The 16,187-nt window shown below is 49.2% G+C and overlaps 1 protein-coding gene across 1 annotated transcript in view; it reads left to right on the forward strand.

Annotated features, from left to right (window-relative positions):
• Positions 1-16,187, forward strand: part of FLT1 (fms related receptor tyrosine kinase 1) — a 132,357-nt gene that overhangs the window by 51,332 nt on the left and 64,838 nt on the right. Inside the window, exons 13-14 of the mRNA XM_078766147.1 lie at positions 265-569; positions 11,964-12,110. Coding sequence (XP_078622273.1) covers positions 265-569; positions 11,964-12,110 — 452 coding nt within the window. The remainder of the gene's footprint in view (positions 1-264; positions 570-11,963; positions 12,111-16,187) is intronic.

A 16,187-nucleotide genomic window follows, 5' to 3' on the forward strand; every position in this document is an offset into this window, starting at 1 on the left:
CAAAAAAGACAAACTGATACATAAAACATATGATAAAGGGAGCGGGAGAACAAGATGGAGGGCAGGGACATCGGGAGATCTGTGGGGGGGGGGGGGGGGGGGGGGGGGGGGAGGAGAGGGGGGGGAGGAGGCATGGGGAAGGGGACGGGGGGGGGGGGGGGGCGGGGGGGGGGGTGGTGAAATGATGTCAAAAAAATCAGTGATGTGAAAGCAGAAATATTTCTGTTAAAAATGTAATAATCCCATTATCTCGTCATGCTCGGGGGATGTCCCATCAGGCCTAAATATCCATCTCAGGGACTCGAGCCCAATGATGGTGGTTGAGGGTGACCCGCTGAAATTAGAGTGTGCCGCCAACAAGCACCTGTTCTCCACTCCGCGCTGGTTTCTCCGCCGTGAAGTTTCCCTCACCAACTTCACCGAGACATCCCAGGAGGGTGATTACTCGCTAATTTCTCAGCTGGACTTTACAATGGCACAGCAGGTTCATGGAGGAGTGTACGAGTGCGAAGCACGAAGTCTTCTAACTGGAATCCTTCACCGCACAAACTTTACACTCGTTCTACACTGTGAGTTTTACTCTTCAATCATTACACCATATGGTGGATCCTTTCTGTGTGGTCATGCCAATTGTAATTAAGGCTTGTGAATATACAATGTGCATTATTATTATTATTATTTGTGTTATTATCCCCCTACAAAAATGTTCCTCTTCCAAACTGGGCGTCCCGTCTGCCGGCATTAGTTGGTGGACGTTAGAGACCCCACGGTGTCTTTCATAAATAGTAGCTGAGTTATCTCCGGCACTCTAAATAAATTCTCCAAATAAACTCTAAATAACGAAATTCTGCCCAAATATCACTTTCAATCGAACATCAGGCCTCACCAGCTGTTTCGTGAAAGACGTGCTCCTAGACGTTTCCACTTCACAATAACAGCACTTGCAGTTTACCGGGGCAGCTCTAGCAGGGCAGAAATTTGACGAACTGACTTGTTAGAAAGGTGGCATCCTATGACGGTGCCACGTTGAAAGTCACTGAGCTCTTCAGTGCAGCCCATTCTACTACCAATGTTTGTCTATGGAGATTGCATGGCTGAGTGCTTGATTATAGATGGAGAGGAGTGGGGACCCACCCGGACGGTATATACGGGGGAAGGGGGGGCGTATATACCACACACTTACCCCTGTGTACTAGCCATAGAAAGGCATTGCCAACATTGCCCAAGGAGAATCGACATCATACATATACAGTATATACAGACTTGGCATTTAATATGGAATATTTCCTTTGTGGGGGTGAACTTACTTTTCAAGATGACTTCGAACCAAAAGTTCATTGGAATTATGTTGAAATTATTCGAGATTTTGTTAATGTGACCTTTAAAAGAAACAAAAACCACATTTGACATTTCGAAGTAAATAAATTGATCCTTGAAAGTGATGTAAACTGATATCGAACTCAATTCACGTACAGTACTGTGTTAAACTTCTGTGCGTTTTCCAGAAGTATCTCTTTATTTTGCACATTAGCCAAAGAATTTTTGAACAAAAACAAAAGTTAAATTACGACTGGGATTACGGACAGTAAAATTACAGGTCAGTACTTCGTATAACCCCCACGAGCATTCAGGAGAGCACGTACACGTTGAGGCATGCTGTTTACGAGATTTGCCAAGGTTTGGACAGGAATCGCTTGCCATGCAGTTACAATAGCCTGCTGCAATTCACGCACAGAGGCAGGCTGCTGGTCCAAGTTGTCGATTTGACGCGTTAATTCTGCCCACAAGTTCTCTATCGGATTCATATCCGGGGACATGGCAGGCCACTCCATATGCTCTACACCACGGTCAGCAAGAAAGTGTTGGATCATGCGAGCACGATGAGGCCGTGCATTGTCATCTTGGAAGACAAAGTTTCCTTGAAAGGCTGCATGAACAAATGGAAGCAATGTTTCTTCCAGAATGGCCCTATGCTTGAACTGGTTCAGGTTTCCATTCAGAACAACCAGGTCAGTTTTGCCCCATGCATGAAAAGCAGCCCAAACGGTCATGCCACCACCTCCAGCTTGGACTCTTGGCACTATACAATCTTCGTTGTAGGCTTCATGCACTTTTCTGCACACTCGGACGCGGCCATCTTGACGATAGACCAGAAATCTAGACTCGTCATTGAAGATCACGTGATTGCAGTGTCCTGGCTGCCATTGACGGTGCTCTCTGGCCCACTGCAATCGGCGCTGGTGGTGTTGTCTGGTCAGACGTGGCTTTCTCAGGGGACGCCTGGCACGATAGCCGGCTTGAACCAGTCGTTGGTCGACTAGCCTTCTGGATACAGGCACATTTGTCAGTTGCTGCCACTCAGCCCAAAGCCGATTAGCTGACTTGGTACGGCCATTGCGGACTAACCGGTGCAGCTGGCGATCATCCCTCCTTGTGCTTCTGCGGGGACGTCCTGGCCTCGGTATTGGAGTAGGGACACCCCTCTGAGCATTTCGTTTCAGGATCTTTGACACCTGACCTTGAGTGATGCCATACTGCCAAGCAAAAGCACGCTGTTTCATGCCGGAATTTCGTAAAGCCACCACTAAATGACAAACAGCATTGTCGAGTTGACGGACCATCTCCAGGGGAAGCGGCAATAACTTTTGTAGACGTGCAGCAGTTGTTTTCCACTAATACAGAATGCAACAACCCTTATATACCCGATTGTGAAGCCAATCGTCAAATGTACCTGTCCGTACATTTTGTCACGCCACCTGTGATATAATCCTGTTATTGACTTCTTGCTGCGACAGACAATCAGTGACATGGTTCTTTTAACAAAGAAATCACCGAAGCGCAAAAGAAACTCACCAGATTGATATACCGAGTTCAGAAATTAAACCCAAGTCAAGAAAAAAAAAATTCCATATTAAATGCCAAGTCTGTATATATATATATATATATATATATATATATATATATATATATATATATATATATATACCTGGCAGCAATGGGTGTGGCTTAAGCAGCCAAATACACTAATTAGAAGGGGTGTCCGCATACTTTTGGCCGTGTAGTGTATGTATATATATATATATATATATATATATATATATATATATATATTGTTACGGACACGGCTTCAGATGTTGCTTGACCGAGCGGAATGGCCGCCGTGTTCGCACAGTTTACCCGATTACCCCCAACTCACCCGATTCCACTCGAACGTTGGCCAAATCGCGCTACGCTAAATCAATGATGGAAAGGACACAACGACTGGGATAAATGAAACGACGCAAGGGGTACAGTTCTCAAGACCTCCGGAGGAGGATATAATTAGTGGTGGAGAAAAGGGGTAGATTACAAGGTAATGAGGTAAAGACACAGAAGAGATAGGCACTTAGACACAATCTTATCTATCCCAGACAGACCACAGACAAACGGAACAAGACTGACTTACACAGGGATTGATGGCAGGGAAGGACAGGCAGTCGATAGCACAAGGTGCACCTTGGCTCAGGGACAGGATAAAGCACGGTCCAGTCCAGAGATGCGGGGAGGTGTCACAGCGCTCGGAGGTGGCGTCCTTCTCTCTCCAAGCTCAGGGCGCATCTGACGTCACCTCCCCCTTCCTGCGCATGCTCAGCGGGGAGTCACACGCCCTCGGCTCGTTGGCTCCGCCCCAGATGGGACCGGTCCGCCGCTTCTATTGGGTGCGGGGGTTACCGGGCTCCGCCCTTGACGAGGAGCTGACAGCGAGCCCCTACTTGGTAACCCCGTCGAGCACATGCTCGATGGCGGCTCGTTGGAAAGGCCTGGTGCACTCCCAACACCCCCTACCAACCAAGCCGGAGTGAGGACGCGCACTCCCCGCGCCGCCGCCGTTGTTGTTGTTGTTGTTGTTGTTGAACCGTGAGGAAGAGCTGCGGGGAGGTATTGGGAGGTCCTAAACTTCCTAACGGTGCCATACAATCACATTCTGGTGCAACGAAGAGTCAGAATTAATGGAAACGAGTCCTTAACTGACATAGACTAAGAATAACTAGCAAGATGTCCTATAGTTGTCTACGTGAGATGCGGTGGACCTGGATGCGACATTTAATGGGGGAAATAGGGGGAGGTCGGGTCTACAGAGTGTTGTTTACAGAAAATGGGACTAGGGAATGGGGGATTGGGGATAGTTGGGAAGTATGGAGGAAATAGGGGAATATTTACAAGCGGATATGGATGGATGTAAATCCCATATCCGCAACATTGCACCCTTCTCTACCTCGGGGCGTCCCGACCCGATAAATTTTTACCTACTTTAGTGTGGCACTCAGATGTAGTTCCCTCTACTATTAACTCAACCCTGAGTGTGACAGTTTTACAGATGTTCACAAATGAGTAAATATGTCCCCCTGCGACGTTGCACCCTTCTCCTAACAGAAACACACCCACAGGATAACCGAATCGCGGAAAGCATTCTCAAACTAAACATACAGCCGGTAGGGAGCATTATTTACACAAGACTGACTGATATTTACACTACGATCCAGGACCTGTTCTTTGAGGAACACATGCAGATGTTATGCATAGAGAGAGAGCACGCATGCCAGCATCGATACACCAACCCACGAGTGCCCTGTGGCCCTACGGCCTTTAATAATGTGCAGAGCACCCCGTCCAAGCACCAAAAGCACCACCCCATACACAGTCAGCACCATCCGGTGCACCAATAAAGTGTTCATAAAAATGCACAATTAAGTGTCCATGGTCACCGGTGGTGTCGCAGCCGGCCGATGTTCTGCCGCTGGTCTTGTCTTCATGGAGTGCACTTGGCCTTCTGGCTTCTTTAGAAATAAAGAAAGGCGCCAACCGCGTCCATTTCTAAATTGTGGCCGTCAGGGGGGCCAACTAAAAGTGGTTCACCTGTATGGCATAGGTGCCACGTTGACCCAGAGGTCCATCCACGGGTGGTGCTTGACCGCAAAAGAACTGCGGTCCATTGTGGGCGGCCACAAAAATTGCGGTCCATATGGTGTATCGATCCAGGCAGCAAGCAGCGGAAGTACAGGCCCACAACTGCGGAGCCAGCACCTCTCTCTCCTCTCTCTCTGCCCCAAAGCCAGATCCTCGGAGGTGGGAGACAAAAGAAGACAAGTGAGTAAGGTGGTAAGGGCGCAAAAGTGCACGCAATTCTAGGTAATGCACACTGGGGGCACATGGGAACCAGGTGAGACAGGTACGTTCCTACCGTACGCCCCCCCCCCCCACCAGGTAACCTACATTGCCCCTCCCTTACCCCTTACTGTATCCACAAAACACAACACTACCCATAAACATCTACTTTACACATCAACAAACGTCCCTACTGTCTTCCCCGTTCCTCCCATAAACCAAATTCGTCTTCTCTCCCTCCTAACCAATCAAATTTGCCATCTCCAACTCAACATCAAAATTTGCCATCACCAATTCATCATCAGTCCCTCCTAAGGAGGGAGAGATGGAATCACCCCAATGTCTCATCCACGTCGTGATGCGTCTCACAAATCCACACAGCAATTCTCATTTCCTGCAACACAGAACAAAGGAACACAGGTGTGGAGTTATCATCACCACCTCACGTAAGTGGCTGCGTATGGTGCGACAGGTTCATCAATCCTAACTATTTCCTAAATGACTTTAACAACTTTACATTACCCGGGGTCTTTCCCTGCCAATTCATTGGCCAACTTACACTATGGGTTCTAAAAACCAATTCCCATTGACCAAACTGTGGTGCTTCTCAATTTGGGGTCTCACTCCCCCGATTCAACACTCGGTGCCCCCGCACAATTTCGGTGGCTGGGTCGTGTGACGCTCCCAGCTGGTCCACCCACCTGCACACCTCCACCACTGTGGTTGCCTACCGAGCTCACCTGCTCCTCACCCTAACCTAACTAACTGGGGAAGGCCCTCTGGCACTCTCACCCCCTCAGTGCCCTCTCTGGCACGGCCTGCCCGATCCACACCCGGGATCCTCAGGCACCCACTGACACTAACGGCTCCCAGAGCCCACCTGCGGCCTCACCTGGCCGACATCTAACAGTGGCGGAGTGCCCAACCATTCACACTCATACTAACAGGCCACACGACCAGCCAATTTCACCACACCAATGCACCCATCCACAATACCATTCTGCAACCGCACCACAAATGCCAATATCCAACCACAATTTACCTATACCTTCTAACTATTCTTTAAACTACCCTCCCCGGGTACTCGTGAAAAGGGGTCCACTCTTCCCCCATCCACACCTTCGCACCATGCACACCACTCCGTACCACTTACTCCAACTCTCTCCACACCACTCATTCTCCGCTCCATATATTCCACACACCTGTGCTTGCACACCTGTGCTCTCATACTTGGTGCCGCCTGCACCCTTCTCTCCCCCAAGCGCATTCGCGCTGATCCACAACACTCACTACTCATACACTGCTCCACACACCTGTCCAGTTCTCACACAGCATCATCTCATCTAACTACTCCCCTCTGAAACTTGCGCTTCCCAGTCGTCCCTTTAAACTATTGCGCTCCCTCGTCATTATCATCCACTCTAATCTACCTGCGTCCCCTCTACAGGTATCCTTGTCACTAACTAACCTTAACGTTACCTAATGTCATCTTCGCTAGATCCCTACACACAATATCCTAACCCACCCGGGCTAGTTTCCACTGCCATACACCCCATAATCTATAGCGCATTTGCCCCAAGTTTGTGAGGGATGACAGAGTTGCCATCCCACCACATCGGGCATCTCCCACTACCAATTTTGCACATCAAATTTCAACAAATCAAAAATTTGCCAATCACTACCCATCATCTGCCAATCATTACTGCCAATCCTTTGCCAATCATCAAATTTTGTTTTTCTAATTTCGGGGCCAAAACTCTATCCTCGTCATTACAGTCTACTTACTAATGCCTCTCGGTGCGCCAATTAACTTCTAAAGCTCGGCTTCGTACAGCCAAGCCATGAATGCGGGTTGTTTGGTGCCAGCGGCTGGATACGTCCCGCATTCGGTGCAGGGAAGGAGGTTTACCCGGGCCGAGGTCCCACGCACCATCTCGGCACGGAGCCATCCCATGGCCCGAGCTCGACCTGCCGGAATGCCTCAACAAAAAGTGGTCGCCATGACGACCCTTCCTATCGGGCTGCCAGCTCCGCCTAGTGGAGCACGGACGCGGCCGTTCAAAGCGAGGCCCAGCGTGGATCGCGTACGGCGGTCCTTTCGAACCCGCCGTGGCTCGGATCCCCGCTGGTTCTCGCGGCACGCGAAGCCCGGCACGCACCGAGGGCCCGATTCGGCTATAAGTCGCTCTAACCGCTAACCCGGTTACCGTCGATGCCTCACCTGCATGCTTACACGCATACGCTACCCCTTTCTTGCTCATACATCCAGCCGTTTCCATGCTCCTCGTCGTACCTTCTCTAACACACCCAGGTACACTCATTCCACTCACAGCCTTGGTCACACACCTGACCACCGAACACCTTGGCACACATTCGTCGCTCGCACACCTCACCAACACACCTCTTCGCGCCCCCTCCTTGGTCACCTCCTCTGTGACAATCACAGGTGTGCTTTCACTCGCACACCCAACCACGTGCCTCACGACCAACTCAAGTGTGCATTTCCACACACGCTCTACCATTCCAGGTGTGCTTCCTTTCTCACCTGTCACAACCAACTCACGCTCCATGTCACTCTTACTACTCTCACCTCCACTCTTGACAGCGCACTCACCCTTACTCTCGACAGCGCACTCTTTCCTCATGCACCCGTCCGTTACACACCTTTCTCACGCACACTCTCCCGTTACACCCTCTGTAACACTCACCACAGGTGTACACTCTTCCTTACTTTTGACAGCGCACTCTTTCCCCATGCACCTGTCCGTCACACATCTTTCTCGCGCACCCTCTCCCGTTACATCCTCTGTAACACTCACCACAGGCATGCATTCTCCCTTTACACCCTCCGTAACACTCCTCACTACGTGCTTCCATGTGCTCCCTCGCACACGCGCTATGACCGACTCACTCTCGACAGCACCCTCACTCCTTGGCACGCACTTTTTCCTCACACACCCCAGAGTCGGACTTTCTCGCACACCTCCTTTTACGCACACCAGACCTGTCGCACACTTCACCAACGGCCTCTCACGAACACCCGGGTCCATCTCGACCCCCAAGCTTATTAAATCACCTGGCGCATCATACGCACGACCATATTGGTCACCACTTACACCGGGTCCTCTTTCTCTTCGCTTCTCCTCCATCACCTGCGAATCCCTCATCCGGTTAATGAGCACATCATCACGATCCGAACACAGACTTTGGACCAATTCTTTTACTTCCTCTTTGATCTCTTTCTTATCCCCTCTCCGTCGCTTCTTAATTTCGCTTACCCCTTCTTCCACTTCTTCTAATTTCTGCTTCACCTCTTTTATTTCCCGGTGCGTCTCCTCAAGCTCGTCCTCTAAGGCCACCTTGACCGTTTCTATGTGCGTCCTCACCTGCCGGTCCTTCGTCTCCATTACCTCTGTCACCTCGTCCAACCTCGTTGTCAGTCCCTCACGTACCATCTGACATTGCCTCTGTGTCGCTATCAAGTCATTTTTTAGGTCGTTTTGTGTCGCTTTTAACCCTCCATTACCGCCGTGTTCTTCTTTACCTGGTCCCCCAACTCCTTTTGTCCCACTGTCAGTTGTTCTACTCCCAGCGTCAACTCCTCTATACCACCTTGCAATTTTACAGTCCCCTTTCTCACCTCCTTCTCCATGCGCTCCTTACAGTGCCTCACCTCCTCGTGCACTCCTCCGACCTCCTCACTCACACCTCTTCTGATCTCTTCTCCCATCACTTGCATCTCCTGCCCAGATGCCACCCTCATCTGCTCCATTTCCTCCCTGTGAGCATCCAATTTAGTTTCTACCCCCATTCTGACCCCCTCTATCTGCTGCCCCATTTGTTTAACTTCCCTTTCCGCTTGATCCCTCATGTCCCTCAATTTGCCTTCCATACTGTTTTCTAACCCCTCTAACCCCTTTTTCATCCCTTCCATTTGATTCTCTTGAGCGGCCATTCTGTTTTCTACCCCCATTAACCCATGTTTCACCCCTTCTATCCCATTGTCTAACCCCTCTAATTTCTTGTCTAATCCCTCACCGGTACCCCTCGCTTCGTCCCTCATTACCCCCAATTGCTCACTCTGAGCCCTCATCTCGTCCTTCTGCAGGTTGAGGGACGCCTGCATTTGTACCATAAATTGCTCCAGGAGGGCCTGCATTTGGGCCATCCCTCCCACTTGTGCAGCGGGTGCGGCCGCCGTAGCCATGTGCGAGGCGCCATTTTGCGCGCCCGTAACCTCGTGCGCGAGGACGCCATTTTGCGAACCTGCCGCCCTCACTGCTTCGCTCTCCTCATGTCCCTCAATTTGGTCCTGGATCGACCCTGCCTCACTCTCCTCTACCGGAACCGAGCCGTCTTGATCTGCCATAGCGCGACTTTCAAAATTCGGGTTTTTATTTTAAAACAAAACAAATTTCACGGTTAATAATTTCGAGCGCGTGAAGCGCGCTTCGGGTCCAATCTCACTCCCGACACCAATTGTTACGGACACGGCTTCAGATGTTGCTTGACCGAGCGGAATGGCCGCCGTGTTCGCACAGTTTACCCGATTACCCCCAACTCACCCGATTCCACTTGAACGTTGGCCATATCGCGCTACGCTAAATCAATGATGGAAAGGACACAACGACTGGGATAAATGAAACGACGCAAGGGGTACAGTTCTCAAGACCTCCGGAGGAGGATATAATTAGTGGTGGAGAAAAGGGGTAGATTACAAGGTAATGAGGTAAAGACACAGAAGAGATAGGCACTTAGACACAATCTTATCTATCCCAGACAGACCACAGACAAACGGAACAAGACTGACTTACACAGGGATTGATGGCAGGGAAGGACAGGCAGTCGATAGCACAAGGTGCACCTTGGCTCAGGGACAGGATAAAGCACGGTCCAGTCCAGAGATGCGGGGAGGTGTCACAGCGCTCGGAGGTGGCGTCCTTCTCTCTCCAAGCTCAGGGCGCATCTGACGTCACCTCCCCCTTCCTGCGCATGCTCAGCGGGGAGTCACACGCCCTCGGCTCGTTGGCTCCGCCCCAGATGGGACCGGTCCGCCGCTTCTATTGGGTGCGGGGGTTACCGGGCTCCGCCCTTGATGAGGAGCTGACAGCGAGCCCCTACTTGGTAACCCCGTCGAGCACATGCTCGATGGCGGCTCGTTGGAAAGGCCTGGTGCACTCCCAACACCCCCTCCCAACCAAGCCGGAGTGAGGACGCGCACTCCCCGCGCCGCCGCCGTTGTTGTTGTTGTTGTTGTTGAACCGTGAGGAAGAGCTGCGGGGAGGTATTGGGAGGTCCTAAACTTCCTAACGGTGCCATACAATCACATTCTGGTGCAACGAAGAGTCAGAATTAATGGAAACGAGTCCTTAACTGACATAGACTAAGAATAACTAGCAAGATGTCCTATAGTTGTCTACGTGAGATGCGGTGGACCTGGATGCGACATTTAATGGGGGAAATAGGGGGAGGTCGGGTCTACAGAGTGTTGTTTACAGAAAATGGGACTAGGGAATGGGGGATTGGGGATAGTTGGGAAGTATTATTATTATTATTTTTTTTTCTATACTGAATCGAGGCTCGTGAAAGAGCTGACAACCGCGAGGGAAAGACAAAGACAGTACATGGGGACCGCGAGGGAAAGACAGTACATGGGGACCGCGAGGGAAAGACAAAAACAGCACATGGGGACCGTGAGGGAAAGACAAAGACAGTACATGGGGACCGCGAGGGAAAGACAGTACATGGGGACCGCGAGGGAAAGACAGTACATGGGGACCGCGAGGGAAAGACAAAAACAGCACATGGGGACCGCGAGGGAAAGACAAAGACAGTACATGGGGACCACGAGGGAAAGACAAAGACAGCACATGGGGACCGCGAGGGAAAGACAAAGACAGCACATAGGGACCGCGAGGGAAAGACAAAGACAGTACATGGGGACCGCGAGGGAAAGACAAAAACAGCACATGGGGACCGCGAGGGAAAGACAAAGACAGTACATGGGGACCGCGAGGGAAAGACAGTACATGGGGACCGCGAGGGAAAGACAAAAACAGCACATGGGGACCGCGAGGGAAAGACAAAGACAGCACATAGGGACCGCGAGGGAAAGACAAAAACAGCACATGGGGACCGCGAGGGAAAGACAAAGACAGTACATGGGGACCGCGAGGGAAAGACAGTACATGGGGACCGCGAGGGAAAGACAAAGACAGCACATAGGGACCGAGAGGGAAAGACAAAGACAGTACATGGGGACCGCGAGGGAAAGACAAAAACAGCACATGGGGACCGCGAGGGAAAGACAGTACATGGGGACCGCGAGGGAAAGACAAAAACAGCACATGGGGACCGCGAGGGAAAGACAAAGACAGTACATGGGGACCGCGAGGGAAAGACAGTACATGGGGACCGCGAGGGAAAGACAGTACATGGGGACCGCGAGGGAAAGACAAAAACAGCACATGATGGAGGAAATAGGGGAATATTTACAAGCGGATATGGATGGATGTAAATCCCATATCCGCAACAATATATATATATATATATATATATATATATATATATATATATATATATATATATATATATATATATATACGTATATATATATATATATATATACGTGTGTATGTGTATGTATATGTATATATGTATATGTTTATATGTGTATGTATATGTTTATGGATATGTATGTAATGGGGACAGGTACTTTTGTTTGTTTGTAATGTATAACAAAAGAGTAAACTGATGGATAAAATATTTATCTGCAAGAAACCCATTTGATATAGTCTGTATGATTGTGTTCCTTTCAGCCGAACAGTTTGTGTCCCTCCTGCGGAATCTCTCAGACATGACAGTAAACAGTGGTGACTCTCTCGTATTGCGATGTAATGTTACCGGCAGTCCTCTTCCCAACATAACTTGGTACAAAGATGGACAACCGCTCAATTCTGGGAAAGGTGAGTGCATAGGTCTCAGCACTAATATGATGTGATTCCGGGCAAGGAAATGTATCTGCGACACCTGGTCATATTGTCAGAGTGGCATTAAAAATCCTCAACTATAATTTAATTATATCTTCATTGATATAAATAATAACAATGGTATTTGTTTTATTTGTAACCATCCTGGTATGTTGGTTTGGCTATTGAACTTGAGAAATTCAATCTTATCTGATATGGACTCACTTTTCCAGTGGAAGGTTTATACAATCCCTTTAGTATTGCAGATAAGTTCATAATATCTTACTATAATTCACCAAATGTCCGTCCGTCCATTCGAAGGTACCGCAAAAACGGCTCAACCGATCGCAACGATATTTTGGGTGGGTATTCCTGGGATCCCTGGGAGTAAAATAGGCCATATTGTTTTTCCATGTTTTCCAGGTTTTCCAAACACGATGGAAAAATATTTACCGATATGAACAGTGATGTGGCTTTTGTTGAAATTCTACAAATACAGTACTGTTTATTCTACGTACCAGGAGAGAGTAGATAGACTCCTGACAAACTCTTCCTATGTGAACGTGCGGCTCCGAAGTAACATGGCAGCGTGTGCAAAGCAACTGAGAAACAGGTGTAGCGGCCGCTTCCGTGTTACAGATTCGGCGCGCACTCTTCCCACATAAACGTGCGACTGAGAAAGACGTGTAGTGGCCGCTTCCTTTTTGCAGAATTCAATCTTTTTTCAAAATGGGCGCCATCTACTGTTTAGATTTTAATGATTTGCGTGTGATATGATTCAACGGATGTTTATATGAATCGTTTAAAATTTTAAAAAGCCTTCAATTTCTGATATTTTGCCTTTTCATTTGGGCTTCCCAATTGAAGCCCCGCCCATAGGGCTAGTCCCGTGTTTTTTTTTTTTTTTTTTTGTATACAGAGTCGAGGCTCGTGAAAGAGCTAACATTTATCAAAGAAACAAATCAAACAAACAAGCAAACAAAGCATATAAAAAGGGGAGCGGTCGACAAGATGGGGAGAGAAGGGGAGGAAGCACACAAACACAACATTTGAGAGCAGGGACATCGGGAGATGTGTGGGAGGGAGAGGGCCTGGGGGTGAGGCAGGACAGGTATAAACACAAGGACACAAAGGACTTCCAGGAAAGAAGACAAAAGTCACCTCAAAAAAGTGGATTTGGGGTGAAATTAGCGGGGGTAGAAAAGATCAAGGTTTTGGATTGGGGAAGATAAGAGATGGTGGTGAACAGCTGTTTTAAAGACCTGGAGGGAGGCGTGGGATTGAAGAGAGTGAGGGAGTTTGTTCCAGAGGTGGGAGAAAAGAGGAATGAAGGAGTGAAGGTGAGCAGAGAGTCTTGATTTTGGCAGTTTAACCATAAGAGGGTTGCAGGCAGATCTTGTGCGACCTGTAGGAATATTTGGGGGACAGAGCCCAGAGAGAGCTGGGGGAGCAAGGCCGGAGAGGAGTCGGTAGAAGACGGAAAGACCACCAACCTGCCTGTGGTGAGTAAGTGAAAGGCCCTCGGAGATAGCGTCATCGTGGGAGATTCCAATGATTCTGAACGCTTTGGTTTCAACAGCGTGAAGACGAGATAGGTGTGAGGCAGGAGCACCAGCCCAGAGGGGAGAGCAGTTTTCCATTGAGCTGTGGATGAAAGCCTTGTATGTGGTGAGTAGCTCAGGTGTGCCAAGGAAGGACTTCGCACGATGGAGGATGCCCAGTCGGCGACTGGCTTTGGAGGCCAGCTTGGAAATGTGGTTTTCCCAGGAAAGATCATGGCAGATAGTGAGACCCAAAAGCTTGAGTGACAGAACTTCTTGGAGAGGATTATTCAGCAAGTAGATGGGAGGGTTGTTCAGTCGGTCTTTTCGGAGAGACATCGTAAGAGTGTGAGATTTGTCAGGATTGTAAGACATGTTCCACTTGTTTGCCCAGTCTGTGATTTTGTCCAGGTCTGCAGAGAGTGAGGAGGCTGTTGACTGCCGATCTGAGGGATGAGGAATGGAGCGGCAGAGAGTGGAGTCATCAGCAAAGAGATAGAGAGGATTTTCAAGAGAGTCAGAGAGATCATTGATGAAGACCAGAAAAAGCACAGGGCCCAGAACACTGCTTTGGGGAACTCCAGCCTGAACAGGAAGAGGAGATGAGAGAAACCCATTCAGGGCCACACGTTGACTACGACGAGAGAGGAAGTCCGCCAGCCATGCGTGGAGATTTCCATGGATACCAAAGGAGGAGAGTTTGGTGAGCAGAGCGGGGTGCCAGACCGTATCGAAGGCACGTGATATGTCGAGGGAGACGGCTCTAATTTCCTGTTTGGCATTGAGGACCTCTATCCATTGTTGAGACAGCAGAAGCAGCATGTCCAGAGTAGAGTGACCTGGTCTGAAACCAAATTGATGATCAGAGATCAAGCCATTGGAGAAGAGGAATGATTTGATGTCAGAAGCGATGATTGATTCCATGACTTTGCTGATTATTGGGAGCAGGCTGATTGGTCTGTAGTTACAAGGATCTGTTTTAGCATCTTATTTGTGTAAAGCAGTAATGTTGGCTGATTTCCATGCAGATGGCAGATGACCTTGGGCAAAAGAGAGGTTGAAGAGAACAGAGAGAGGGTGTGAAAGTAGAGCAAGATTTTCGGACCCGTGGTCTGATGCGGTCTGGTCCAGTTGCAGAATCAGTCGAGGTTTGACAAAAACTACTCCACCTTGTCAGGAGAGAAGGACACAGAGGCCAAGAGCAGCTGGGTTCGACTGGGATAAGTGGGTATAGAGAGAGGTGGGTTCGGGGCACAATATTTTGAGGCAAACACACAGTTGAGGCATTTGGCTTTTTCACGTGCGGTGTCAGCTGTGTAGCCATTTGAGGTAAGGGAGGGGATGGAGGGGGAACAAACACCAGAGACAGATTTGACCAGACGTCACCAGCATTTGGAGCAGCGAGACAGGTTTGAGAGTTCAGTCTTGAGAGTGGATAGATATTGTTTCCTGGCTCTCCTGAGGGTAGACACACACTTGCTCCGAGCTTTGTGAAAGGAACTGAGATTACCTTCAGTTGGATTAACCTTCCATAAGTTGAAGGCAAGTTGCTTCATGGCAACTGCCTCACCACAAGCTTGAGTGTACCTTCCTAACCATGAAGGGTAGGAAGGGTATGACAACTGAAGACGAGATGGGATAAATCTGTGCATGAGAGAGAGCAGTTTACTTTGGAAGAATTCCCAGGAAGAGTTGATGTCAGAGGTGGTAGAGATGGGAGACCAGTCCAGATGATTGATGGCTGCTTGAAGACCGTGCCAGTTAGCCTGAGTGAAATGCCAGACTTGTCGGCGCTGAGGAGGCTCTCTGAGAATGGCCAGAGAGATGTCCACTTTAACAAGGAAATGATCAGAATAACTGATTGGAGCAGAAGAAGAGCAGCAGACATTTGCAGGGAGGTTAGTCATAACCAAGTCTACTCCATTGATACTCCATTGAGAAGATACTCCATTGACTGAGATCCGGGTCGGGAAATTGACAGATTGTATCAGTCTCAGTGAGTCGCAGAAATCCTTTGCTGAGGTGCCATGGCTGGTGTGAGAGGAACCCACACCCAGCCAGCTGGCATGATGACAGTTGAAGTCACCACATATGAGGAAGAGAGAGTTGGGATGAGTGGATAGAAGTTGGTCCATGTTGTGAGACAGGGAGATGTAAATGGAGTCATCACTGTTTGGAGGACAGTACAGAACGCATATGAACAAAAGGTGGGAGTGAAGAGGAAGCCGTAGCTGGAGGTACTCCTGGGGGTGAGGTGGAGAGAGGGCAGTGCAAGGAGAGTGAGGAAGAGAGTTTTTGATAAAGATAGCAACCCCACCACCAGGACGAGGCTCAGGTCTATCATTCCGGAGGAGGGAGTAACCAGGAAGAGATATTAAGGAATCAGAGACATCTTTAAGGAGGAAAGTTTCTGTTCAGCAGATCAAGTCTGGTTTGTCAGAAGCAACCTGTATGGAGAGATCAATCAGGTTTGAGCGAAGGCACCGGATGTTTGAGGTCCATACCGTTAAGGAAGAGGGAGGGGGAGCTTCGG

This window comes from Myxine glutinosa, chromosome 12 (genome assembly GCF_964187855.1).
Source record: "Myxine glutinosa chromosome 12, kmMyxGlut1.1, whole genome shotgun sequence".
Lineage (NCBI taxonomy): Eukaryota > Metazoa > Chordata > Myxini > Myxiniformes > Myxinidae > Myxine > Myxine glutinosa.